The sequence below is a fragment of the Adiantum capillus-veneris genome, chromosome 3, assembly GCF_014529385.1.
Source record: "Adiantum capillus-veneris isolate H3 chromosome 3, ASM1452938v2, whole genome shotgun sequence".
NCBI lineage: Eukaryota > Viridiplantae > Streptophyta > Polypodiopsida > Polypodiales > Pteridaceae > Adiantum > Adiantum capillus-veneris.
In genome coordinates this window covers 70,455,899-70,483,275 of record NC_140933.1, presented here as the reverse complement: position 1 = coordinate 70,483,275, position 27,377 = coordinate 70,455,899, and the positions used below count along the sequence as shown (strand labels likewise).

Here is a 27,377-nt window from a genome sequence, read left to right as displayed (position 1 = left end):
CATAGAAAACCTAGAAACAATTACAATATGCACCCGCTATGTTTTGGTTTTTACCTAGGAATTTTTTCTTGTAACTTTGAAAAGTTGTAAAGTTTAGTTATGAAAATCTGCAAAAACCCTGTAATTTTCAAAGGCCATTTTTTTAAAATTTGTTTATAAAAATGCTATTTGTGTTGCCCATTGGGCAGGCCCGCCTAAAATTGGAGAAAATAGCCTAGATTTCTTTTTAGGAATGGTTGATAAAAAATTAAAAAATACCACATGAGCGAGCCCATAAGGTGGCGGAAGCATTTTCTTCCCGCACTTCAGGATGGGTCGTTCTTCTGACCAAAGCAAGTCCCTTCAAGCTCGTGATAACTCCAAGATCATAGTAAGCTCTCTGTTTGCCCCCCCCCCCCCCCGCCCGGGGCCGAGAGAGAGAGAGAGAGAGAGAGAGAGGTGTTCTTACACTAAATTCATCTTGAAATGCAGCTGACAACGGAGACGCACAGGGCAACCCTTAGCAAGGGAAGGATTGAGCTGGAAAGGCTTGTTGAGAAGGAGAAGCTCTCTGGAAGCGACAGGAAAACTTGGACTGCATATTCGTTTCCAGAGAAGAGCTACACTGTAGCAGACATAACCTGCATGGGCTTGACACCTGAATTTCTCGTTTATGGTAACAGAGCACGGAGTATTTTCTACTTCTCCCTTCAAGAGCAAAGCCCCCTACCAGTTACAGAGCATTGCCATGTGGATTGTGGAATTTTGCGGTAAACAATGTTCACCCCTCTGTTCATTTCCATTTTATTTTTCATATGTTCTTCAGTCCCTTGACATGCAGACAATGCTAGTAGATTTTGGATGCCACGCTCTTTATTTTTTGTTTTGTGTTGCGGCTAGAGAATCGATATGGTTTCCTGTTTAATTCAAGATCATCCAAAGAGTGGTCTCACGGAAATTTTAGAGTGGCTAGAGATAATATGTGCATCAAATCCCAACTTCTGAAAGGGATGCATTTACAAGATTAGAGGCTGATGCGAGCCACCATTTGGGATATTCATTGGTGATGATAATAGGGCTTTCCAACTGTTTGCACTCGTGGTTTTTACAATTTTGATGAAGTTGATTCATTTATTGTGCATCCATCTCATAACCTGGCTGTTAACCATCATTACACCGCTGCTTGCTAGGGCATATCTCATAATTGTATGACTCAGTTATGCAGACCGGTTGAGAGCTTCAGTTTCCTTTCGGCTGGCTCCCATGGCGCTGTGGATACAGGAACTCAAGTAGCATGGCATGCAATTGTTCTAGCCAAGCGTGAGGGAGGTCTAGGTATCAGACCCTCATCCTCTAAGTTTATGGTTGGTGGAATGCTTTTAGGGGATGAACCTCCAGAACCTTCTGGAGCTTCTGGATGAACCTCCAGAAGCTTTTTTACAGTCAGCTATTAAATTATGCACAATTTGATGTTAGTCTTTCAAGTGGATTTTCTTGGATGGACTGCACCTCCCTATCTCCCTTTATTTCCTTTGGAGGAACAGTCGTATTTAAATGTACATTACAGTTTGGCTACGAGTGTTGAGGTCAACCTGAAAGTGAACGGCGCAAAGCTGAGAGGTGCAGACAGCAAAGTACATTCATGCCGAACATAGGTGAGATGAAGAGTGTGCTATGAACCAATCACGTGGCAATTAATGCTTCTCAAATTACCAGGCGACAAGTTTGAAGAATACCTCAGGCCTGAAGAAAGCTGAAACTTGCTATCAGCTGCCCTTGAAGAGCGACGTGGGAGCCAAAATACCTTCTTTACCCTTAAAAACGAGTGTGGGTCTCTTTAAAAGCCCAAAAATATCGTAAAACCACCAAAAAGATGAAGAAAGTGGAACTCCAAAAAAGGAGCAGGATGTGCCATACTCTCGATGCAAGTGCCAAATTTAAAATAGGAGAAGTGAATGTTTTGCTTTGTACTATCTTGGAGTTTGTAGAGAGGGAGAGAAGCTTGCAAGAGAAAGGGATCGACCGACAAGTCTAAAAGACAATGAATGGCTGAAGGTCTAAGGGGGAGAGGGATTGTGATCACTTGGTGATGTTGTGGCAGTTTCTCTTGTACATAGTCTATGTACATTTTGCACCTTCACTTAGGCTTCAAAAAACAACGAATAGTTTGTCTTTTTCTCCTACATAAGGATCCTATTGTAACACTGTTGAATCAATTAATCAAACATTTATTCTAGTTTCTGTCTCGGTCAAAAGTCTTAATCATGAGTATTAACACTTATGTAGCAGGGCTACAGTGTCACTTCACAGGACATATATTGGACAGTGGGTTACACTGGGACTGGTTCACACTGGACGGACCCTCTGGACGGACGTCTGGTCTGGGAGTGACATGTGGCAGGGTACCTACCGACGACCGACGGTGGCCTAGTGGACCTCGTGGCCAGGTCACCACATGGCTGACATTTATGAGCCGTTGGTGGCTCTTTACGGTGGTACATATGAGTAGTAGCGGTTGGTTATCTTATCATTTTTCTTCACCTTTGGTCCAGCATCGTCGAGAGGGAAGTGAGTCTATGCACAGAGCACATCTTCACCATCCGTGCACATCTGAGCCTCGACACCCCATTGTACCTGTGAGTCCTGGGCTGGAGCTGAGTGTGCTGCCACGCAAGAGTCTGTACATGGTTCTTTGAGCTAGTCGAGTCCACATGTTCTGGTCCACTGTTGTGTCTCTGTTGTTATCCCTTGTTTCTGTGTTTCATTCTGTTTGAGAGAGTTTCCATTGGTTTGAGTGAGATTGTCACGCACATTGCACTGAGGGGCACCCACACTGTAGAGAGCACGACACGTTATCCGCGTTACAGGTGCTCTCATTTTGGTGATCACGGTGGGACCTCAACTGAAGTCTCACTCTAGTGAGTAGCTGGTTTCTTCGCCTTGCCTGTGCAGCCTGTTGGTCTGGTTCAGTTTCACCCTTGACAGCTTAATCTAGCTGGTCTAGTCTCTCGTCTTGTTGGTTTGGTCCTCTCTCGCCGTGGTCTAGACCTCCTCAACCCTGGTCTAGTCCTCCTCGTCCCTGGTCTCGTCCCCGGTCCAGCCGGGTCTAGTCACTTACCTGGTCTGGTCTGGTCTGGTGGAGTCTAGACCTGTCACAAGTTTTCTTGCCCCAAGCTTGGTTGGACTGGTGGTCACTGCATGACACATACAAGGAGGTCAGTCGAGCGTCAAAGCGTACTACTGAGCCCTCTGAAGTTCTATCACAGAAGACGACCTTTGACACCTTGTAGAAATCCTTCAACCTCATCACCTATACCTCCACATACCACATCACCCATTCCTTCATCAGGTTCCCCATCTTCCCGATCACCTTCTCCAGTAAAGCGCTCTCCTATTCTGATACAGCAAGCTATAGAGCAACAGGCTCAGCAAGGAATCATGGAGCCACTAGCTAGTGTTTCGGCCAAGGTAAACATCAAGTTCCCTACCTTCAAAGGGCTTTCTTCAGAAGATGCTGGTGACTATGCAAGAAGATTTGTATCTCTCTGTAGGGGACGTGGTCTGAACAGAGAAGATGCTTATTTGGTACTATTTCCATCCACCTTGGATGGCCTAGCAGATAAATGGTACAACCAATTTGCAGAGAACCATTTTGCAACTTGGGTAGCCTTAAGAAAATAGTTCTGTGCAGCGTTCAGGCCGGGTGACTACCAGGAGAAGGTGTTGGATGAGTTGGCCAACATGGTGCTCAAGCCAGAGGAGACTTTTGCAGAGCTTATGACTAAAACTCAGTCGCTGGTGGCCAAGCTTCCCCAACAACCCGGTGAATTCATGGTTAAAAAGTGGGTGGAGAAGGCGCTTCCCAAAACTTCTCAGCAAAAACTCCGAGAGAGTCTCCGACCTGACGCCACTCTCGAGGAGTTCATCGCAGCTGCTACTAGGATAGAGGGGTCTAGGAAGCTGTTCAGCAACTCTCCTCACATAGATACTCCCTCTATGTTCTCGGAAGGTAGTTCTGCTGATCCTTTAACTTCTTTACGCAGGGAGCTGGAAGCCCTAAAGTTACAGCGAGCTCTTCAAGAGGAGAGGTCCTTCTCTCTTAGACAAGAGAAGCCTCCAAATCATGAGGCATTGGAACAGATTAAGCGTGAGCTAGAAGAGCTCAAGTGTCCGCAAGAGACTAAGGCTACGGTTTGGTGTAGCACATGCCGCTCTCCAGGGCACCCTCCATAGGAATGCCCCCTTCGAGTTTACTGCCACTTCTGTGAAAAATCTGGACATGAGGACAAGGATTGTTACTACCTCAAGGGATTGCGACAAATACAGCAAAGTCTTGGTCCTACTCTTCAACAAGGGCCAACACCTGCATCTAACATGGTTTCTCCTTGTGGCCATCCACACCATATGCCACCTTTGTTGACAGCCCCTCCTATGCAAGATATGCCAAGTACTTTTCCATCTCAGAGCTTTTATCATACCCCTGCTCTCTCATCACCTCCTCAAAGCTTCTATGCCTCCACCTCAAACTCAATGCACCAGGAGCAAGGACCACTTCGCCCTTCGACTCGCCCTTTGAATCGGCCCATTTGGTGCTACAGATGCGGGGAATATGGGCATTACCAAAGCAAATGTCCCCTGCCAGAAGGGTCCCCTCCTTGCCGTCATTGCCCTGAAACGAAGGATCACTACAGTAAGGATTGCCCTAAACTTCGTGCATCCACGGCTTCGAACTCAAGTCAAAGCGAGAATGAATTCGCCTTTCCCAAGCTCAACTTGATAGCAATGAGCACTGTTTCTCAGCCGCCCCCTTCTACCCACGTGGTTATCCCTCAAAATAAGCCGCTGTAGTTGGCAGAGGAGCCATCAGGCGTCCTCACCCGGGCCCAGAGAGCCGCTCTCGGTCTTAGCATTCCATCAAGTTCAACTCCCCCACACATTGTCACACCTGTGGATACCCTGCCTGCAGCTGTAAACAAGCCATCCCCCAGTGCCATGAAGGAATCCAAATCCTTGCTCTCAGATATTGATGAAGCTTTCTTGGAAGCAGTTTCCGATCTACAGAAGATCAAGGTACCAGAGGAACAACAGGTAGAACAGGAAAAGCTTACAGCAGAGACAGTCTTGAAGAACACCTTCAGAGAAGTGTCCCTCTATGACATGCTGCGGCTAGATGCAAGTTTTAGAAGTGACACCCTTGCTGTTATTCAGTCACTTTATCTTGGAGCAGGTCCTAGTGGCGGGCACCTCCCAGTGATATCGAATCCCGCTGCTCCACTCACTGATTATAGAAGCCCTCGCCTGACAGTGTCTGTTTTGGGTCGGAAATTCTCAGGAGTGATAGTGGATGGTGGATCTGGCATCAACCTGATGCCCGAGTTCACTATGTTAGCTCTAGGTCTACAGCCTACTCGCCCTGCTCCCTTCACAGTTACATTGGCCGACCAACGGACAGTCTACCTAGTGGGCATAGTGGACAATGTGCCTCTGCAGGTACAAGACTTTACTTTTAACTTGGATTTTGTGGTGGTTCGTCTTCCCCAGGTTGAGGGCGGATTTCCCTTGCTTATTGGAAGACCCTGGCTGCGACACACTAAAGCACTCCACAATTGGGGAAATGATGCAATGTGGATACATAATTCTGGCTCCTCGATGCAACCCATTCTCTTAGAAGGTGGTATGGATCCCGTGGTGCAGCAAGTTTCTTTGTCAATGGAAACCAAACCTAAACAAGAACAGCCTATTACACCTGAAGGGTCAGATGAAGATTTGCTCAAGTGGGTGGAGGCCACAAAATCTATGCCTTGTTATGGAGTCTCTATTCACTCTTCGCCTGAAAGAACACCCTCTTCAAATGATTCCACAGTAACTAAATCTAATGTGCCACTTGAGCCTATGAAGAAGCATGGCAGCAGTAGAAACCTCCTCTACAGGAGTTCACCCCCCCTAAAACATCAACCCTTTTGGTGTCTGCTTCTTTGACCAGAAGAAAGCTCTCCTCTGTGTCTAGCAAACTCCCTTCTCAGAGCCCGTCCTGCAAGATGAATTCCAAGATCTTGATAGCTGTATTGCTCCTGATAGCTGGGTGCTCTTTGTTTGCCACTATCTACCCTCTGTCCCTCACCCTCCCTCCCCCTCTCCCCCTCGCCCTCGCCCTACTCTCCCCCTCGCCTAGTCCCCATCACTACCCTCGCTCTCGCCCTAAGTCCCTTCCCCTTGCCCACTCGCCCCTACCCAACCTTCATTCACCCTACCCTTCCTCTCTCGTCCCTTCCCAATCCACCTCCAATTGGCCCCTACCCCAATCCCCTCGCCCCTACCCTCTCCAATTGGTCCATACCCAATCCCAATTCCCTCGCCCCTACCCTCTCCAATTGGTCCATACCCAATCCCAATCCCCTTGCCCTTACCCTCTCCAATCGGCCCCTACCCAATCCAATCGGTCCCTACCCTCTCGAATTGGTCCCTACCCTCTCCAATCGGCCCTACCCAATCCAATCGGTCCCTACCCCCTCGAGTTGGTCCCTATCGCCCCTACCCTCTCCAATTGGTCCATACCCAATCCCAATCCCCTCGCCCCTACCCTCTCCAATTGGTCCATACCCAATCCCAATCCCCTCGCCCCTACCCTCTCCAATCGGCCCCTACCCAATCCAATCGGTCCCTACCCTCTCCCATTGGCCCCTACCCAATCCAATTGGCTCCCACCCCCTTAAGCCCTCGCCCCTACCCTCCCCTCACCCCTCGCCCCTACCCCCCCCCCCCCCCCTCTCGCCCCTACCCACCCCCTTAGTCCTCGCCCCTACCTACCCCCTCTCGCCCCTACCCTCCCCTCCCTTGCCCTCGCCCCTACCCACCCCTTCACCCTCCCCCCTCGCCCCTACCCTCCCCCTCACCTCCCCTCGCCCCTACCCACTCCCCCTTCCCCCTCGCCCCTATCTAGCCCTCCCTCCCCACCCTCGCCCCTACCTAACCCCCCCTCGCCCCTACCCACCCCCTCCCTTGCCTCGGCCCTAACCAGCTCCCCTCGCCCCTGGTCAGACTGGCATCCAGGTCAAAATGCTTGCTGGGAGCTCTATCCAGATGGACAGATGCCCAGTAACAAGATTGTTGGTGGCGGTGATGATGCCTTTAACACCTTCTTCAATGAGACGAGATGGGAGCGGGAAAGCATGTTCCTCGAGCTGTGTTTGTTGATTTACAGCCCACCGTGATTGATGAACCAACCTGGTTACTTACCCCAGAATTCACTTCATGCTTTCATCATATGCCCCAGTGATTTCGGCAGCTAAGGCCTATCATGAGCAGTTGTCCGTTGCAGAGATAACCAACGCATTTGAGCCATCGTCAATGATGGCAAAATGCGATCCTCGTCATGGTAAATACATGGCATGCTGCACAAAGGGGCAGAGAAATTTTGTGTAATCCGATCACAGCAGCAAGTTTATGAACCTTTTTGGCTGTTTCCTTGGGGCTTTCAAGCATTCACCTGGTTGCCATCACAATGTCGTTAATGCTTTTCGTTTTGCCATTAAGATGGAGCTTAACCGCATCGCGTTATTACTCGAGCTTCTGATCATCCCTCTTTTCGACAATTTCATCTGCAAGTGCGGACCAGGTCATTTTCTTCTCACTATAGTTATGGAGGATAAAGATGCGTTGGATCCAAACCGAGCATATCTCTTTGCTGAGGAGCCTCAGTCTGTTTTGCCGATTGGGATTCTTGGACTATGCAATCATATTGGGTTCTTGCCTATTCAAAGGCTTAAGGCGTTGCAAGCAGGACAGTGTTTTACTCCACTTTTGAGGCATGTAAGGTCATGGTTGGGCCTAGCACCTGCTTCAAGAAATGTACGGATGCAGCACCTAGTGGTTTTCTTTCACAGTTTTTTCAGTATTCCTCTCACCGAGACGGTGAGCGGTCTTGTGCGGGGCAACCTGTAGCAAGGCTACAGTGTCACTTCACACGACATACAATTGGACAGTGGGTTACACTGGGACTGGTTCACACTGGACGGACCCTCTGGACGGACGTCTGGTCTGGGAGTGACACGTGGCAGGGTACCTATCGATGACCGACGGTGGCCTAGTGGACCTCGTGGCCAGGTCACCACATGGCTGACATTTATGAGCCGTTGGTGGCTCTTTACGGTGGTACATATGAGTAGTAGCGGTTGGTTATCTTATCATTTTTCTTCACCTTTGGTCCAGCATCGTCGAGAGGGCAGTGAGTCTATGCACAGAGCACATCTTCATCATCCCTGCACATCTGAGCCTCGACACCCCATTGTACCTATGAGTCCTGGGCTGGAGCTGAGTGTGCTGCCACGCCAGAGTCTGTACATGGTTCTTTGAGCTAGTCGAGTCCACATGTTCTGGTCCACTGTTGTGTCTCTGTTGTTATCCCTTGTTTCTGTGTTTCATTCTGCTTGAGAGAGTTTCCATTGGTTTGAGTGAGATTGTCACGCACATTGCACTGAGGGGCACCCACACTGTAGAGAGCACGACACATTATCCGCGCTACAACTTAATCTCTCTAGGATTAGTATACATAATCCTCGCATGGTGGATCATGACATTTATTGGCACTACAGGCCACTTGCATGATTCTTCCCACCTCACATTTTGTGATTTTGTCTTTCATTGCAGGAGTCTCCCCCCCTCTTTTTTGTTGTAAAGTGTACCCTCTGGATAGGGTAGCCGTAACCCATTAGGCAGTTTAAAAACTAATAGAAGGATCTTGTTTGTACAAAAAAAGGCTGCATAGTAGCAAGAAAATATTGAGATGTACTCTTCTGCAAGGCTTTCATTGTCTGTGATGGAATAATATTGCCAGTTGCAAAACGCACAAGGTTATTTTACTTTTCAATTGGCACCTTAATATTTAGTAGTTTTTTTTTCTTATGAGATATAAGTTGTGGGTTGCAGCAGGCTTGGTAGAGGCATTGAGAAAGTGTCCACTGTAAAATAATAAAACTGGATAGGATATGTATCGCTCTAAGCTAAGCATAATCTTTAGATCCACTAACACATAGGCTGGTTTTTAGTGCTTATGTGTCAAAGGTGGTGTATTTAAACATCTTTTTTTTCGATGTGCAGTCTCTGGCTCAACCCATGTGGCTCTCGTTTGGTTTTTGAAGATGAACATCATTCGATTTACCTCTTCAATCCCTTCAACGATCAGGTTCTCCATGGTTTTGTATTTTTGACATTTTTTTTCTCAAGGAATTCCTCATTGCCAAGCCTTTCGTTGTGTCTTTTTTATGTCATGACGAACTATAGTAGTTCTTGGTTCTGCACTATTGCTAGCCTTGTTAATAGGAACCTTTGCAAAGGCATATTGAACGATGAGATTCAGAAAGAGCTCAAGGACAAGATTCAGGAAGAGTAATATGCTGTAGTCAAATTTCTTGGTACAACTCTTTGAAAGAGATGTCAAAATTCATGCAGGTGCTGCCAGTAACAGGATTCAAAGGAGCTTTAGAAGCAGTTCTTTGGGATGTGAATGACAGTCAGATTTTTATTCTTGCAGAAAGCAATCAAAATTTTGTGTACCTTTACTCACACACAAACATATGGTGTCCAAGTGTGACATTTTTGGGAGCATCTGCAAGACCGTTTGGTTTTCAAGCAACAGGTCTACATAATGGAATACTTCATTGTAAGGTAAAGTTGCTTGCTTTCTCTAGTTTATGGGTACTGTTGGCTCTAACTCTGTATGGTACTCAGGAGACACCTCATGTTCTCTACACACTAGCTGCATGATTACAGGGTTCCATTTCTATGTATTTCAAAGCTAAAACAAATTATGTTCCAGCACTACTATTATGTTGAATTATCTTGTGAATAGGCTCCCAAGTCATCCTTGTATTGAGTTGTAATGGTGGATTAGATTCACCTACTTTGCCTTTACTTTCTAGATCTAGATTCACCTATCCTAGATCAATGGGATTACCTACCCTTGATCAATGGGATTTACTTTCCCTTCATTGTAGTCACTTTACAAGTAATCCCAATCACACCTACCACACCTAGCACCTCTTGTAGGATTGTATATAAAGACATTGTATCTTGTCATTTTATCATCAGTAGTGAAATCAGTCTTGGTGTGTTCTCTTCTATTTGTCTTGTCATTCAGGCTTGTCTCTATTCAGTTATCTCTTTCAGTTAGTGTTAAGGTTAAAGTTGATTAGTTTCCACATGGTGTCAGAGCTCCACTAATCTTCATTAGCATTCACTCTTGAGCTCCCTCTAGCATCTTGAGCCCATTAAGCTAGCCTCTCCATTTCAAGGAATCCGGAACCTTGCAATGGCTGACATAGCTTCCTCTTTTGCTTTTTCTAACTTTTACAAGCCGCGCACACCATAGATAAGCTCAATGGTACAAACTACCAATTATGGAAGTTGTGAACGGAGCTTTGTATCAAGCAACTCCGTCTTTGAGATATTATCTCAAGCATGACCCTTGTGCCAGAGTCACCCAAAGAACCAGCACCTCGTGGTGAGATCGAGGCATATGAAGCATGGAAAGCCCGAGATATAAGTGCTCAAGTGGAGCTCATACAGCACTGCCATGACAGGCAAGTGCAAGTGGTAAAAAATCTTACCAATGCTTGAGCCAATTCTTTGAGCGTAGCTACAAGCATACTGACCTCCTCTATTGAGTCTCCCTTATCAAGAGACTCGTCAACACCAACATGCAGGAACATGAAGTCACTGCCAAATTACTAGATACTGGCAGGCCCTTCTTGATGAGGTCCTTATCTCTGCATTAGAGATCCCCGGGTAGTTGCAGTCTATGCTTCTACTCGCTGCTCTGCCCGCTTCTTGGAGAGCATTTATTACCATCCAAGCCACTGTGGAGAACCTGCAACTCCAAGGTTTGGTGGCTAAGATTTAGCAAGAGGAGACTCTACGAGAGCAAAGCTCTGGCTCTCGGAAGTCTGTAGCACTTGCTACTACAGCTAGGACCACAAAACACCATAAGGATACCAAGAAGCCTCAATTTTCGTCCAAGCAGCATCAACACCACGGCCCAAAGAAGCAACAAAAACATTGCAACAAGTGTCATCGCTATGGCCACCTCGAAAAAGATTGCAAATCCAAGCAACAATCTCCTCCCTGCTCCGCAAGGGTATTATCCTCAAGGGGGGAACCCAACATCTTACTATGGTAACTCCGGGTGGTAACTAATATCCTCATGGTGGTACTCATCGAGCTCAAGTTCACTCCACAGAGATTACAAATTACTCAGGTGATACCTATCATGCACCTCTTCAATTATATGCTGCTACTATAAGTTGTTCTTCACCAGATACTTGGCTCCTTGACACTGGTGCCACTCATCACATGACTCATCACTATGAGTGGCTCACCAATGTCAAGTACTCAGGCCGCCCACTTGAGGTCTCTCTTGGAGATGACAGCATACAGCTTGCAAAAGCATATGGAGATGTGGAGATCACAATCTTCAATGGTTGCAAGACAACCATTTCTAATGTCTATTATGTTCCAGGACTTACAAAGAATCTCATTTCTGTTAGTGAGCTTACAAGGTGTCAACCTCCAATTCACTAAAAGTAGTTGCAAACTTCTTGCTCAAGACTCTTTCGGAAAATCATAACACTTCATGTTGCAAGGAAAGGTCCTCTCTATCCGCTTGGCACTTCTAGCTCTTATGCACATTCACTTGCATTATCTGCACATACCCCTGCACAAGCTACAGCCTACTACCACTAAATGACATTATCGCTTAGGACACGCATCTAGTCATATCTTACAAAAAGTCAAAAATCGCAAGCTTGTCATAGGTTTTCATCTAGCTCTCCTCTCACTTTTTGTGAAGCTTGTGCATTAGCTAAAGCTCATCAGCAACCATTTCCTTGCAGTCACACATGAGCCACATCAGCTTTAGAACTCATTCACTCTGATCTTTGTGGTCCCATGCCCACCAACTCTCTCACTGGAAACAAGTACTTTCTCAATTGCATAAATGACTATTCTCGCTTCACATGAATCTATTTTTTGGCGCCCAAATCATCTGTCATCGACATGTTCAGACATTACAAGCAAGAAGTGGAAAATCAACATGATCGCCAGATCTAGAAGCTACGTATTGACAACGGGGGAGAGTACACTTCTCGTGAATTCCAACTGTGCCAAGAAGCTAGGATTCGACATGAGTTTACTATCTCCGATTGTCTACAACAAAATGGTGTTGCAGAACGCAAGAATCGCACACTTATGGATGCTGCATGCACCGTGGTCCAAGCTACACACCTCTCACTTGCATATTGGGAGGAAGCTGTTGCCACTGCTTGCTACCTCCAGAATTGGCTCATCACTGCTCACTTGCATATTGGGAGGAAGCGGTCGCCACCGCTTGCTACTTCCAGAATTGGCTCGTCAGCACCGCCAATCCAGTCACCACACCCTACACACTATGGTTCGGCCACCCACGTGATATTTCACATCTTCGCATTTTTGGTTCTCCGGCTTATGCCTTGGATACCTGGCCATCAACAAAGCTCGCGTCTCGTGCTATCAAAAGCATCTTCGTTTTCTATGGTGATCGCTTTGGTGTGAAAGCGTATTGCCTCTACCAACCCTCTGCTCGCCGCTTCTTACATAGTCGCTCTGCTGTCTTTCATGAGAAGCAGCTTTTGCAACAGTCACCATCCTCGCTCCCATCTACACTCATGGCCCCTTGTACTGAGCCGCCTCCTCTTGCGCACCCGGCGAAGCCCCCCCCCCCCTCCCTCGGACATTGCATTTCACCCACATCTGATGCAGCTCATGCAGCCTCAACTACCAATAGGAGCCTCTCCATAAACCCCCTTCCTCCTATCAGCCCCACATTGGGACACAGAGCTACTCACGTTGCCCATAGCTCATCTCACGAAAAGATTTTTTTACCTTCAGCTGATGTGGAAAAACCAGCGATAGTTAATAAAAAAAGTAAACCTTTGATTAATGCTAATTTTACAACATCAGCCAGCGTGGCAATTAGCCCCATTCGAGCCTGCAATTGCGAGTATTGATCAGGAGGATACCTGACAACCCTACCCACACTACATATTATATTGTAAATCTCCACTTTGCAAACACACACAATTCACAATTAGGACTTGCACACTCTGCAAACACACCCACTTCACAATTAGCACACTCAAAGTCTTTCTGCAAGTTTACCCCACACGCGCACATTACCTGCAGCACACTCAGTAGCACACCCGCTTGCACCTTGCATAAGTCCTATCAATTTTTCAGCGGCATCTTCATCCACCATGGTATACATGCATCGCATTCATAGCTCCGCCGCACCTCCTTGGCCATCCTCTCCATCAGAATCCCCTCCCTGCAAAATTCACTGCCCTCTCTACTTATCGGAGTCTTTCTCCAACCATGGTACCCCCTTACACTATCCAATTCTTAGATTCAATGTCCTCCAAGGTAGGCACTCTGTCGGGATGGCTCCTATGTCGCGCCAGTATGGATCCTCTGTCGCAATCTGCGTCGATGTCGAGAGGACCCCCTCATCCGTGGGCGACGTGACCGCCCCAACTCTATCGCCCGATCAAGCAGTATGCCTCTAGTGCCTTTGGTGTTGTTATGTTGCTGGGGCTGCTTGGACTCCTCTGTCTGTGATTGAAAGAAAGCTGTAATCTTCCACTGTTGCTGTGAGAGAGAGAGAAAGAAAGAAAGAAAGATATATTAACGTCTCGAAAGAGCCAAAATGGCCCATGAGACAAGAAACTATACATCTGGTAATACATCTCTCGTCTACTGAAACAGAAAAAAGATCTACTCAACATCATAGTGATGTTTGAGTCTACAAAGCTAAAACTAAGCTAAAACTGAGAATATGTACAAATACATGACTGATCCCATCCAAATCTGACCATCAACTTCTATCTCCTTGTCCTCTATCCCAGGATATCCCAGATGGGTAGATCCAGTATAGAGAGGTCTCTGAAAGGTGGCACTCGTCTCCGATGTTGAGCGATGATGCCTCTGATTTGGTGCAAATGGCGGGGTCTGGGTCGAGGCCCGGGTGGTCGAGGACGGCGAGTACGACCCTGTGCAGTGGCCTGATCAAGACAGACTCCTCTAGGCCTCGATGGCGTGGTCCTGGGGGTGTGGTTGTATCCATAGACGGAGTCTGTGTCCCAAGGTCCTCTCCCTCTCTACTAAAGAAGTCACGCATAGTGCGCTGTCGATCTGTTGGTGGAGAACTGTCTTGTAATAGTTTGTCCCTGTGCCTCCTCAGTTCTAGTAAAAAGAGTCCGAGGCATCTCTGGTCCTCATAATCCATCACCCGACGTAATGGTCCAAAGCCCTCTCTGAAAAGGCAATGGTATCTCCCCCTGATCTCGTAATAGACTATGCAGCGGCAAATGTAATGCTCCTCAGATTCCACCTCTTGGTGGCATAGCTGACATGTCCTATCTGTCCGAGCCATTTGCATGTATCTGCCTGTCTCGATGCGTAGTTGATGGGAGGAGGTACGAATCTGTCCAATGGCACTGCGCAACCCATGTGAGAGATGTACATCCATGTATGCTGGCCGAATCACAAAACCCTCCAACGAAACATGCAAGAAGTGGTCCCTGTAATGGGCCATATTCGTGCCTAATGGCTCTGGAGGTCGCTGCCAGGTCCTTTCTGTCTCCAGCTGCACAATATCTGATCTGATCACCCGGTTGCGCTCAATGCGCGTAAGCTGGAGGTGCGGATAGTCCAAGCTATACTGGAAGGGTGGAAGTGCATCCATCTGTAGTCCATGCCTCCCAAACCATGTCTGCATCTGTGCATACCAACAATCATGAACCCCATCTTCTGCTAACTGTCTGAAGGAATCTAGTGCCAATCTCGAATATCTCTCTGGGGGGAGCTCCCATATGCGATGTAGGCCTGTCACACTCTGAAATATGGCCTCTGTCACTATGGAGGATGCTACCATCTCAGCTCTGACAATAGCATGTGGTATTGATGCCTTGCACCAGATCATCTGTGCAATCATTGTAACTAGTGGTCTCTCCATACGCCTCCACTTCTCTGTACTGAGGCTAGGCTCCCACACCATGGATCCATACAACAATGCCGGGGTGACCAACGAATCGAACAACCAAAGCTTCGTGCGTGGCTCCTGAAACTGTACATGAGCACACTGCCTCTCAAGCCTCCCCAAAGCTGCGAAGCCCCTGTCCAACCTAGCATCTGTTGCTTGCTTCAATGAGAAGCACGGGCCTGTAAAAGTCACTCCTAAGTATACATAAGACCGTACCTGCTCCACCATCTCCAGAGAGAGAGAGAGAGAGAGAGAGAGAGAGAGAGAGAGAGAGAGAGAGAGAGAGAGAGAGAGAGAGAGAGATGAAATGAAATGTTATATTAACGTCTTCAAAAGGCCAAAGTGACCTATGAGACCATAAAGTTACAATGAGGTGTATCTGATACAAAGTCAGATTAACAAAATAAATGAAACTAGGATAACAAAATATATAAATATTGCGGGATCCTAGACTAAGCTGAAAAGTGTGAAAGGTGAAAGGCGTGAAATGTGTGAACTAAGCAGTACAATGTGTAGACAATATGGGAGGGAAGTAGAGATCCTCCTTTGCTGTAGCCTCCTTCGAAACTGTGTAGCTCCTCTTCTCCATCAGGGTCGTCTAGATCTCCCTAGCTCCAATGCTCGGTCTATGAGAATGCCAGTAGTGCGGGTAGACCTCTCCACTGCTGGCTGCTCCTCTGTCTGTTCTTCTGGGTGTACAATATCTAGTGTAAAGAAATCTGTGATCTGTCTCTGGGGTTGTCTGTCTTCAGCTCTCCTCAGTAAAGTTTCTCTATGCCTTTGTAACTCAAGTAGATATAGCCAGAGACATCTTTGATCCTCATAACTCATGAACCTAGATAGAGGCCCAAAACCTTCTCTGAATAGACAATGAAAACGGCCTCGTATCTCATAGTACACTCTGCAATGACATATGTAATGTACCTCTGTCTCTGGCTCTAGATGGCATAAGCGGCATATCTTGCTATCTGTTGGTGTCCCTCTGAATCTTCCAGTCTCAATCTCGAGCTGATGTGAGGACCTGCGTATCTGGCCAATGGCACAACGCAAACCATGAGAAAGATGCGTGTCCATATAGCTAGGTCGAATCACAAACCCATCCCCCGTGAGGTGGAGAAGATGCTCTCTATAGAAAGCCATCTTTGTGCCCAACTCCTGTATCGGCTCTATCCAAGTCCTCCTCGTGTCCAGCTGGATCAGATCCTGACTAATGAGTCTATTAATCTCTACCCGCGTTAGAGACCTCAAGGGTGCCTGTAGAGAGTATTGAAAAGGAGGCAACTTGTCCATGGTGAAACCATGTGTCTGAAACCATGATGCAATCTGTGCATACCAGCATGATGTATCCCCATTAAGAGCTAATTGTCTGGAAGACTCTAGAGCCACCCTGGCATATCTGTCTCTGGTAGTATCCCACAGACTGTGTACAAAGGAGACTGATCTGGTAAGCGCCTCAATCTTCGTAGGGGGGGCAGCTAATTCCGCTCGAATGATATCATGGGGTACGGAAGCCTTGGCTCTAATCAGTCGAGATATCATAGATACCAGGGGATTCTCCGTACGCCTCCAACCATCCTGCCCTACAGAAGGTCCCCAAACCTGCACCCCATATAACATAGTAGAGGCAACCAAAGTATCAAAGAGCCATAACTTTGTCCTAGGTTCCTGGAACTGAACCTACGAACACATCCTCTCCATTCCTCCTAGAGCCACACCAGCTCCAGTTAGTGTAGTCTCTGCTGCTCTTCTCAAAGAAAATCTCGGCCCAGTAAAGACTACCCCCAGGTAAGTGTATGCATCTGTATACTCCACAATCTCCTGACTATATTTGAAAGTAGGTATTGATCTCCTGACCCATTGCGGTGTGGTGTTAAACATCATAACCTTGGTTTTACCTAGGTTTACACACAATCCACTATCCTCTGCAAAACTGCGTAGTGCATCCAAACCTCGTTGCATACCTTATGTAGATATCAGCACAATATCATCAGCATATAGCAACAATGGGATCCACGTCCCTGCCAGCTGGGCACCTCTGTCACCCTCTCTGTCAATGTAATTAAACACCTCATCAACATACATACCAAATAGAGTAGGAGACAATGGGAAGCCCTGTTTCACTCCAATAGTAGAGTGAACTAAATCAGATACCCCTTTCAGAGTGCGTACATGTCCGATCACCGATCTGTACAAAGCCATAATCCCCCAAATCACCTCTATGGGCACCCCCATCTCCTGTAGTCTGCGCATCAATCGAGCTCTTGGTACCATGTCAAATGCTTTGCGAAAATCCACAAAGCTACAATAGATCCGTCTCCCATGTGCTCTGCCCTCCTCAATGATGGCCCTCAGTGTCAGAATATGATCAAGAGTGGAGAAACCCCTCTTGAAGCCGGCGTGACCCTTTGCTCGTACACCCTCACCCTCTGCCCAATTACTCGAGTGTTGCTCCAGAATAGATGCATACAACCGTGCCAATGTGTGTCCAACCATAATAGTGCGGTAGTTACCCGGCTCTGTAGGGTCACCAGCCTTGAAGATGGGCATAATATTAGACAACCTCCAAGTCTCAGGTAATCCCTCACACATGGCACGATTGAACAACACTGCGAGAACATCCATTAGCATATCCCTGGCATGTATAAAGTGCTCCGCTACTAGGCCGTCATGATCATATGCCTTCCCGGTCCTCATACTGTCGATGGCCCTTTGTACCATCTCAGGTGTAAAGAAAGTGCTCGTAGCTGGGCAAGGCTTGGTAGGGTCTGGAAGGGGTTCCTGTCCAGGAACCGTATATAATGATGTCGCATATTGGCCCCACACATCAGGTGAAGTAATCACTGGGGAAGGGGAGTGCTCATGAAAGAGTCGCCATGCCTCTCCTGAGTCCCTACTAAGTCTTGCTCCATCTGAGCTAGGTAAGCTCGCTTCTTCCGTCGTACAAGGCGCCGAAAAGCAATCCGAGACTGTGTGTAAGTGATTACTCCTAAAAGAAGATCCCTCTGAAGCTGGCATCATACTAACTATTCTGGGGCATGCTCCTAGAATGTCCTCTCTTGCCCGGCTGAGTGTGTGGGTATGCCACTGATGCAGTCCCATGCAGTGTCTCAGTCAGTAGAGTGGTGCACTCCTCCACTGAGAGGCCTGTACCATTTGTGCCAGTTGTGCCTTCCAATAGACGGTCTCAGATCTCTGTATAAACGAAATCAGTCTCTGGTGTAAATGTACAGCGGGTGTGTGACCTGCCTCCTGATGTCTGGGTTGTACTATAATGAAATTTAACGGACAGTGTCAAGAGAGCATGATCTACTGCTATGCCCACTGGCCTGGCTCCCACTGTGAAATCTCGGGACAAAGCTCACAGGACAAAGCTCGGTTGTGTCATAACATAATCCACTGTACTGGCCCCATGTCTGTGTGGAAAGCATGTGAAACCGGCTGCTCCACGAAATCACTGTAAGCCATTAAGTATGGCTAATCCATGTGTAGTCGTCATTTCCATGAGGTATCTCCCATACTCCGTCTGCTCTCTATCATCTGAGCATCTGTCAAGTCCCAACTCACCCACATCCAGGTCTCTAAGCATCTCATCTGAAGTGTCGTAGAAGGCCGTCTGCGAGTTGCCTGTTCGGGCATTGAAGTCCCCTAGGAGAATGATATCACCATCCCTAGAAAACTCCCATATGTCATCATCTAGAATAGAGAAAGGCGACTGCCCTCTGGATGCAGCATACACTGATGTACTGGGAGGAAAGTAACATATGGCAATACATAGGAATCGACCTGTGTCAGCTCTCAGTCTCACTCACATGTATCTAGCATGATCATTTGTTCGTACAATATGTAGTAATGGTTGTAGTTCCTCTCTAAATAGCACTGCTACTCCTCATGAACCTCTACTCCCATGCTTCGATCTCGCATTTGTCCTGTGAGCTGTCTCCCATCTGTATCTCACCACATGTGGCATCACCTGTCTAGGGGCCTGATGAGTCTCTGAGAAGAATACAATATTCTTGTCTTTGAAACTGTCCTCAAATGCACCCACGTCCAACCTCATAGACCCATTACAATTCTAGGTAGCCATCTTCAATGTGGTCCCATAGGTCTCGCACCGTCATGCAGTGCGCCGCTCTAAAATCACCACCCATCCATCTCTGTAGAAGGCTATCTTTCCCTTCTCCCTTGCTGCTGTAATCTCTGGCATTACCTCTCTCATATGTGCGAGCTGTGAGAGAGTCAGGTCATCACCGAGGAAAATACCTGTATTTTTGAGAGTAGGCCTCTTCCTCAGGAATTCCTACTTTTCTTACCTACCCTCCATGCCTTTGTGTGCAAAGGCTTCTCCATCCCCATCATGGATGTAAGGCTTGTGACCTCTGTCTCCACATTGTTTATGTCCTTGAGACCGGTCACTCTCACATGCAGTGCTCGCATCCACCTTCTTTGTTTCTCTTGGAGGGTCATGTTGATAAGCGTCAGTGTACAAGGAGTTTCTTGACCTTCCTCTTTCTTGGCGACCTCAATCCATTTTTCGGCCTCGTCCGCCTTTTTCTATGCCCTTGTTATCATCTCCGCCCATGAAGATGTCTTTGCCACACTCAATTTCTCTTCCTCTGTGATCATCCGTACCTTTTCCTTGATTTCCTTGATTTCCTTGATTTCCTCTATTACCGAGGGCTGAAATTCGCCTTCCTCTAGTCCACTGCTTACATTATCAGCAAGCTCTTGTTTAAGGGCTGAGACTTCTTTTTTGAGTGTCCGTACCTCGGCGTTTGGGTTCTCCTGTTTGAGGGTTGAGACTTCTTCTTTGAGTGTCTGTATTTCTGCGTTAAGGCTCTCTTTCTCCTTCTTCCATTGTGCGCCTTTATTGAAGACCATCTGAAGGAGGTTGGCCTTCTCCTTCCACCATCCTTCCATGTGTGTTTTCCACTCCTTCATTTCCCTCTCCCTCTGCGCCATCCGCTTGTTCGTGAGCATGAAGGTTGCCTTTGCTCGCGACTTGCAAACAGGTGAGACATTGACGGCTTCTGTGTCCTGTGCAGGGTCATGTGCAGGGGAGATAGCTTCCATGTTTTGTTGTTCAAGAGATGTATCGGGCTCACTTACCATTTCGCACACAGAATTGCCCACTGAATCCTACGAGAGAGAGAGAGAGAGAGAGAGAGAGAGAGAGAGAGAGAGAGAGAGAGAGATGAAATGTTATATTAACGTCTTCAAAAGGCCAGAGTGACCTATGAGACCAAACTGAATCAAAAGTGGTGAATCTGTTACAATGTCTGAAAAGTGTGAAAGTGTGAAAATAAATGCGAAAAACTAAATACAAAGTATTAGATAAACTTCTTAGGAGCATTCTGGGTGTCTGGCTAGAATGCTTCTAATCCTTTGTTGTAATCTCCTCTGGTGAAGTGTGCTTCTGCATCTCGGTCGTGGTCGTCTTGATTTCCTAAGCTCAATCGCCCTGTCAATGAGGGTGCCTTTGGTCTGAATGTGGGTACTCCTTTGTGCTCGCTGCTGGCCTCTTGCTTCTCCTTCCATTCCTGCTTCTCTCGATCCGAAGAAATCTGTGATCTGCCTCTGAGGCTGTAGTGCTCTTTGTCTTCTCATTAGATTATCCCTGTGCCGATGTAGTTCCAGTAGGTACAGGCCTAAGCACCTTTGATCTTGGTATTGCATGACTCTATCTAGAGGTCCAAAGCCTTCTTTAAATAGGCAATGGAAACGCCCGTGTATCTCATAGTATACAGTGCAATGACATATGTAGTGTAATTCTGTCTTCGGCTCCATTCCGCATAACTTGCAAATTCTGCTCTCAGGTGGGATTTCCCTAAATCTGCCAAATTCAATTTCCAGCTGGTGTGAGGATGTACGAATCTGACCAATAGCACATCTCAAACCATGAGACAGGTGGGTATTCATGTAGCTCGGGCGAATCACAAAACCATCGTCAGATATCTGTAGGAAGTTTTCTTTGTAGTCGGCCATCTTCGTGCCCAATTCTTGTGGAGGGTCTACCCATGTCCTCTTAGTGTCCAATTGTATAAGATCCTGGCGAATGATTTTATTAATCTCCGTTCGTGTGATTGCCAGTGATGGAGCCTCAAGAGAGTATTGGAAGGGGGCTAATCTTTCCATACTGAACCCGTGTCTCTGAAACCACGAGGACAGTTTTGGAAACCAGCATGATTTATCTCCTTTAATTGCTAATTGTCTAGAGGATTCGAGGGCCAATCTAGTATATCGGCAATTAAACCGTGTATAAAGGACCTTGATCTGGTAAGAGCTTCAATTTCTATCGGAGGGGCAGCTAGTTCCGCTCGGGTAATTGTGTGTGGTACGGAGGCCTTGGCTCTAATCATTCGGGAAATCATAGATACCAAAGGTCTCTCCATTGACTTCCAATTATCCTGATCCACAGATGGTCCGCAAATCTGGACCCCATAAAGCATAGCCGAAGCCACCACAGTATCAAAGAGCCAAATTTTTGTTCGTGGTTCCTGAAACTGCACTTGTGAACACATCCTCTCCAACCCTCCCAAGGCCGCAGAAGCTCTTGACAATCTATCATCCTCTGCTTTCTTAAGAGTAAACTTCGGTCCTATAAATACCACACCAAGGTATGTGTATGCATCTGTGTACTCTACTGTATCCTGGCCATATGCAAATGTAGGTGCCGATCTCCTAACCCACTGCGGTGTGGTGTTAAACACCATAACTTTGGTTTTACCCAAATTTACCGACAGTCCGCTGTCCTCTGCGAATTTATGTAACGCATCTAACTGCCTCTGCATTCCATCTGGTGATTCTGCTATCAATACAATATCATCTGCATACAACAACAAAGGGATCCATGACCCTGCAAGTTGAGCACCTCTGTCACCCTCTCTATCAATGTAATCTGATACCTCATCTATATACATACCAAATAAAGTAGGGGACAGTGGGCATCCCTGCTTTACTCCAATGGTGGAATGAACAATGTCGGAATCCCCTTCTGGAGTACGTACATAACCAGTTACTGACCTGTATAAGGCCATGATCCCCCAAATAATCTCTTTGGGGACCCCTAACTCTTGCTTTCTGCGCATCAATCTTGCCCTTGGTACTGTCTCAAAAGCTTTCCGAAAATCCACAAAGCAACAATACATCCTTCTCCCGCTTGCTCTTCCTTCCTCAATAATGGCTTTGAGCGTAAGAATATGATCTAAAGTGGAATAACCCCTCCTGAATCCAGCTTGTCCTGTTGCCCTTATGCCCTCATTCTCTGCCCATTTACTCAATTTTTGTTCGAGAATGGATGCGTACAGTCGGGTCAATGTGTGACCCACCATAATGGTACGGTAGTTCCCGGGTATCATAGGATCCCCTGACTTGAAAATAGGTACGATAGTAGATAATTTCCAAGATTCAGGTAATCCTTCACACATGACCCGATTAAACAGACAAGCAAGGACTTCTGAAAGTAGATCCCTTGCATGGATCAAATGTTCTGCTACTAAACCCTCACGATCATATGCTCTTCTTGTCTTCATCTTATCACTGGCTTTTTCCACCATTTCCGTAGTAAAGAAAATACTAGTAGCAGGGAATGGCTCGAGCGGATCTGGTAATGGAGGCTGTCCAGATACTGTATATAATGATGTTACATATTGACCCCAAATCTTAGGAGAAGTAATTGTCGGAGGCGATGAGTGCTCGTGAAATAAACGCCAGGCCTCATGTGAGTCCTGACTCAAGAAGAGCTGATATAAATCCTTCTCCAGTTTGGCTAAAAATTCCCTTTTCTTGCGACGTACTATATGCCAAAGAGCAATCTGAGACTGCTTATATGTGATAATCCCAAGTGTAAGCTCTTTTTGGACCTGGGTTCTCGTCTCTCTGCATTCCTCGTTGTACCAACTGTTTTGAGGCATGTTCCCAGATCCTCTCTTTTGATCAGGCTGAGTATGTGGGTATGCCTCTTGTGCTGCTCCATGTAGTATCTCTGTTAGCTGAGAAGTAATCTCCTCTACAGTATATACTGGCTCGGCTGCCCACATCCTGTTGTAGATCTTTTCCACATAGACTGAATCAGTCTTCTTCCTTTGTACTTGAGAGGCATTGTATTGGAAGGAGATTGATAAGGTCAAGAGAGCATGATCCACTGCAATCCCAACCGGTCTGGGTCCCACCTTAAAGTCCTCGATACTAAAAATAAAGCTTGGTGAAGTCATGACATAATCCACTGTACTGGCCCCATGCCTGTGCGGGAAGCATGTGAATCCCCCAGATAAAGGGAAATTCTCTAGACCATTAAGTATGGCCAAACCATGTGTAGTTGCCATTTCCATGAGATGTCTCCCATATTCAATGTGTTCTTTATCTTGTGAGTTTCTAGTAAGCCCCTCCTGTGATAACTCCACTTCTTTGAGCATTTTCCTCATAAGTATCATAGAATACTGCTTGAGAGTTGGCCGTTTTGGCATTAAAGTCTCCTAAGAGAACGATGTCTCCATCTCTAGAGAACTCCCATATGTCATTATTCAATATGGAGAAAGGGGACTGTCCTTTAGGTGAGGATAGACTGATGTACTTGGAGGGAAGTAGCATATAGTGATATATAGAAATCTACCTGTCTCGGCTCTCATTCTCACCCACATATACCTTGCTTGTTCATCTTTCCTGATAATCTGTAGTAGTGGTTTCAGCTCCTCTTTAAATAAGATAGCTACTCCTCTTGAACCCTGGCTACCTCGCAGAGATCTCTTGTCTGGTCGACCAGCTGTTTCCCATAAATACCCCTTCACATGTGGCATAAGCTGTCCCGGTATCTGGTGTGTCTCTGAGTAGAAAACTATGTCTCTGTCCCTAAAGTTGTCTTCAAAGGCACCTACATCTAGTCTATATGATCCATTACAATTCCACGCCGCTATCCGGAGCGTCGCCCCATAGGTCTCGCACCGTCATGATGAGCGCTTTTCCAGAACCACTACTTTCCCTCCTCTATAAAAGGAGATTTTCCCCTTTTCTCTTGCTGCCCTGATCTCTGGCATCAACTCTTGCATGTGTGCCACTTGTGCCAATGTAAGGTCATCTCCCAGGAAAATACCGGTTTTCTTAAGAGTTGGCCTCTTCTTTAGAAATTCTTTCCTTATTTCTATATTCGGGAAGCGAAGAATAAGTGCCCTATCCTTTACGTTTCCCTTCTCGTCGATTCCTTTCTTGCCCACTCTCCATGCACTTGTGTGAGTAGGCTCTGTGATGCCCATGCGTTGTAGCAGTTCCCTCACTTCTTCATCTACATTCTCTTTGTCTTTGACTCCTATGACCCGCACATGCAGAGCCCGATTCTTCCTTTTCTGCTCTTCCTCAATGGTCATATCAATAATGGTGGAGGTAGGTGTGGTCTCAGGCATTTGGGCCTTCCCTTTCTTCGCATCCTCAATCCATTTCTCTTCTTCCTCAACCTTTTCTTGTGTCTTAACAAGATGTTCCGCCCATGTAGATGCCGTTTTCGATTTTTGTTCATCTCCTTCCCGTAGAGCTTTCATCTGATCCTTCACGTCCTCGAGCTCCTTCAACACCGAAGGTTGGTCGTCTCCCTTCTCCTTAGTTGCAGATTTGCAAGCCGCAAGTTCTCCTTTTAGCTCCTCGATTATTGCATCTCTTTCCCCCATGTGCTTTTCCATATTTGTTCTCCATGCTTCAAAACTTGCTACTGCCTCATCGAGTTTCTTTTGCATAACGCATTTTGTTACATTTGCTTCGGCCTTGATTAGGTTTCGTAATTCCGTTTTCACGATCTGAATTTCCTCATTCTGTACCCCCCGGATCTCTCTCCTTAGTTCTCTCATCATGTCTCCATACATGGAGGTCCTGTAGCTCTCAGCGTTCGCGTGCATTTCCTTCCTGATTTCATCCCTCATATAGTTTAGCTCTGATTTGAGCATCACCTGGACCTTCTCCATCAGTAGCTCATCATGTATCCTGGAGGTTTTCCCAACTGGTAAGGATCTTGGAGATAGCACAGTATCTCCGTTTCTCCGTTTGAAAGTAGTCGTCGTTTTTTTTGGGGTGGTGTAGCTATCTACACCCGGCCCTTCCCCTTCCGTAGGCGGATCCATCGAACCCGCCCCACAAATGTGGGGTAGGGTACTAGGGTGAGGGACTGAGAATAAGGCAAACTCAAGAGTTTATTTTTTTAAAGCTTAAAAAAACCTTTAAACTTTAAAAGTTTATTTCAAAGCTTAAAAAACTTTAAACTTTAACGTAGGAAATGGGAAGTCCTTCTACGCGTAGGTAAAGGAGGGGTGTCGGGGACTTGCTACGCGTAGGAAGTCCTTCTACGCGTAGAGAGAGAGAGAGAGAGAGAGAGAGAGAGAGAGAGAGAGAGAGAGAGAGAGAGAGAGAGAGAGAGCGACCTCAGCCCTGTGTGCTCTGCACGAGTCCCCGCTCGACCTTCAACCCTGTGCGCCCGTGCCCTGCTACCTCTGCACGCTCGCCTATCCTACTGTGGTTGCCTGCCCCGAGCTATCACCCTCTACAGTGATGGGCAGCCAGCAGGTCTGTGTGTGTGTGTAGCGAATCGCTGTTCTCTGCATTTCTTGCCCTGCCGCTGGGCAGCTTTTCTTTGTGCTGCTACAAAGTGCTGTGTGTGCTTCTTTGACTGCTTGCTATGCTGCTCTTACTGCTGTACTGCTCACTCCTCAGACCTGCGCGTACTGCCTACTTAACCCTACACCGGTCAAAGAGAGAGAGAGAGAGAGAGAGAGAGAGAGAGAGAGAGAGAGAGAGAGAAAGAGAAATGAAATGATATATTAACGTCTTCAAAAGGCCAAAATGACCTATGAGACCATCAGATACAAAGTGGTGATCACATCTAATACAATGTCTGAAGTACAAGTACAAAAAGTACTGAAAGTAAAAATGAAAACTGAAATGAAGTGTGAAATGTGAAATGTGCTGCTACAAAGTGCTGTGTGTGCTTCTTTGTCTGCTTGCTATGCTGCTCTTACTGCTGTACTGCTCACTCCTCAGACCTGCGCGTACTGCCTACTTAACCCTACACCGGTCAAAGAGAGAGAGAGAGAGAGAAAGAGAAATGAAATGATATATTAACGTCTTCAAAAGGCCAAAATGACCTATGAGACCATCAGATACAAAGTGGTGATCACATCTAATACAATGTCTGAAGTACAAGTACAAAAAGTACTGAAAGTAAAAATGAAAACTGAAATGAAGTGTGAAATGTGAAATGTGAAAATGTAGAATAGGCCCTCAATGACAATCTGGGTGTCGTGCTAGAATGCCTCTGATCCTCTGCTGGAGTCTCCGTCGATGTAGTGTGCTCGTGTGTCTCGGTCGTGGTCGTCTCGATCTCCCGAGCTCAATCGCCCTATCAATGAGGGTGCCTCTGGTATGAATGCGGGTACAACCCTGTGCTGGTGGTTGGTCTCTTGGCTCCCTCGATCCAAAGAAATCTGTGATCTGTCTCTGCGACTGTCGTACTCCATGTCTCCCCAACAGACTGTCTCTATGTCGGTGTAGCTCAAGTAGATATAAGCCAAGGCATCTCTGATCCTGATACCTCATGACTCTATCTAGGGGTCCAAAACCCTCCCTGAATAAGCAATGGAAGCGCCCTCGTATCTCATAATACACAGTGCAATGGCATATGTAGTGTAGCTCTGTCTCTGGCTCTCTGCCGCATAGTTGACATATCCTAGACTCTGGTGGTATCCCTCTGAATCTACCCGTCTCAATCTCCAGCTGGTGTGAGGATGTGCGAATCTGACCAATAGCACATCGCAGACCATGAGATAAATGAGTGTCCATGTAGTTCGGACGAGTCACAAACCCATCCCCTGAAAGTTGGAGAAGGTGATCTTTGTAGAAAGCCATCTTCGTGCCCAACTCCTGTATCGGCTCTACCTATGTCCTCTTGGTGTCCAACTGTATAAGATCTTGACGAATGAGTCTAGTGATCTCCGTCCGTGTGACTGGCAGGGAGGGTGCATCCAGGGAATACTGAAAGGGAGGCAATCTATCCATGCTGAGACCATGCCTCTGAAACCATGAGGTCATCTGTGCATACCAACATGATGCATCTCCCTGCATCGCTAACTGTCTAAAAGAGGACTCAAGAGCCAGTCTAGTATATCTACCTCTATGTGTATCCCATAGACTGTGCATAAAGGACACTGATCTGGTAAGAGCCTCAATCTCTATAGGAGGGGTGGCTACCTCCGCTCGAATAATCGCATGTGGTACAGAAGCCTTGGCTCTAATCATCCGGGATATCATAAATACCAAGGGTCTCTCCATGTTCCTCCAACTGTCATGATTCACAGATGGT

The 27,377-nt window shown here is 46.8% G+C and overlaps 1 protein-coding gene across 2 annotated transcripts in view; it reads left to right on the top strand.

The window, feature by feature from the left end:
- The first annotated feature begins 250 nt into the window (after positions 1–250).
- The window catches only part of LOC147461069 (uncharacterized), a 145,628-nt gene continuing 118,501 nt past the window's right edge, over positions 251–27,377 (top strand). For both annotated transcript variants that reach the window (XM_086508698.1, XM_086508697.1), the window contains exons 1-4: positions 251–370; positions 472–749; positions 9,076–9,160; positions 9,427–9,642. In XM_086508698.1, the coding sequence (XP_086364824.1) occupies positions 311–370; positions 472–749; positions 9,076–9,160; positions 9,427–9,642 (639 nt within the window). In that variant the 5' untranslated portion in view covers positions 251–310. The remainder of the gene's footprint in view (positions 371–471; positions 750–9,075; positions 9,161–9,426; positions 9,643–27,377) is intronic.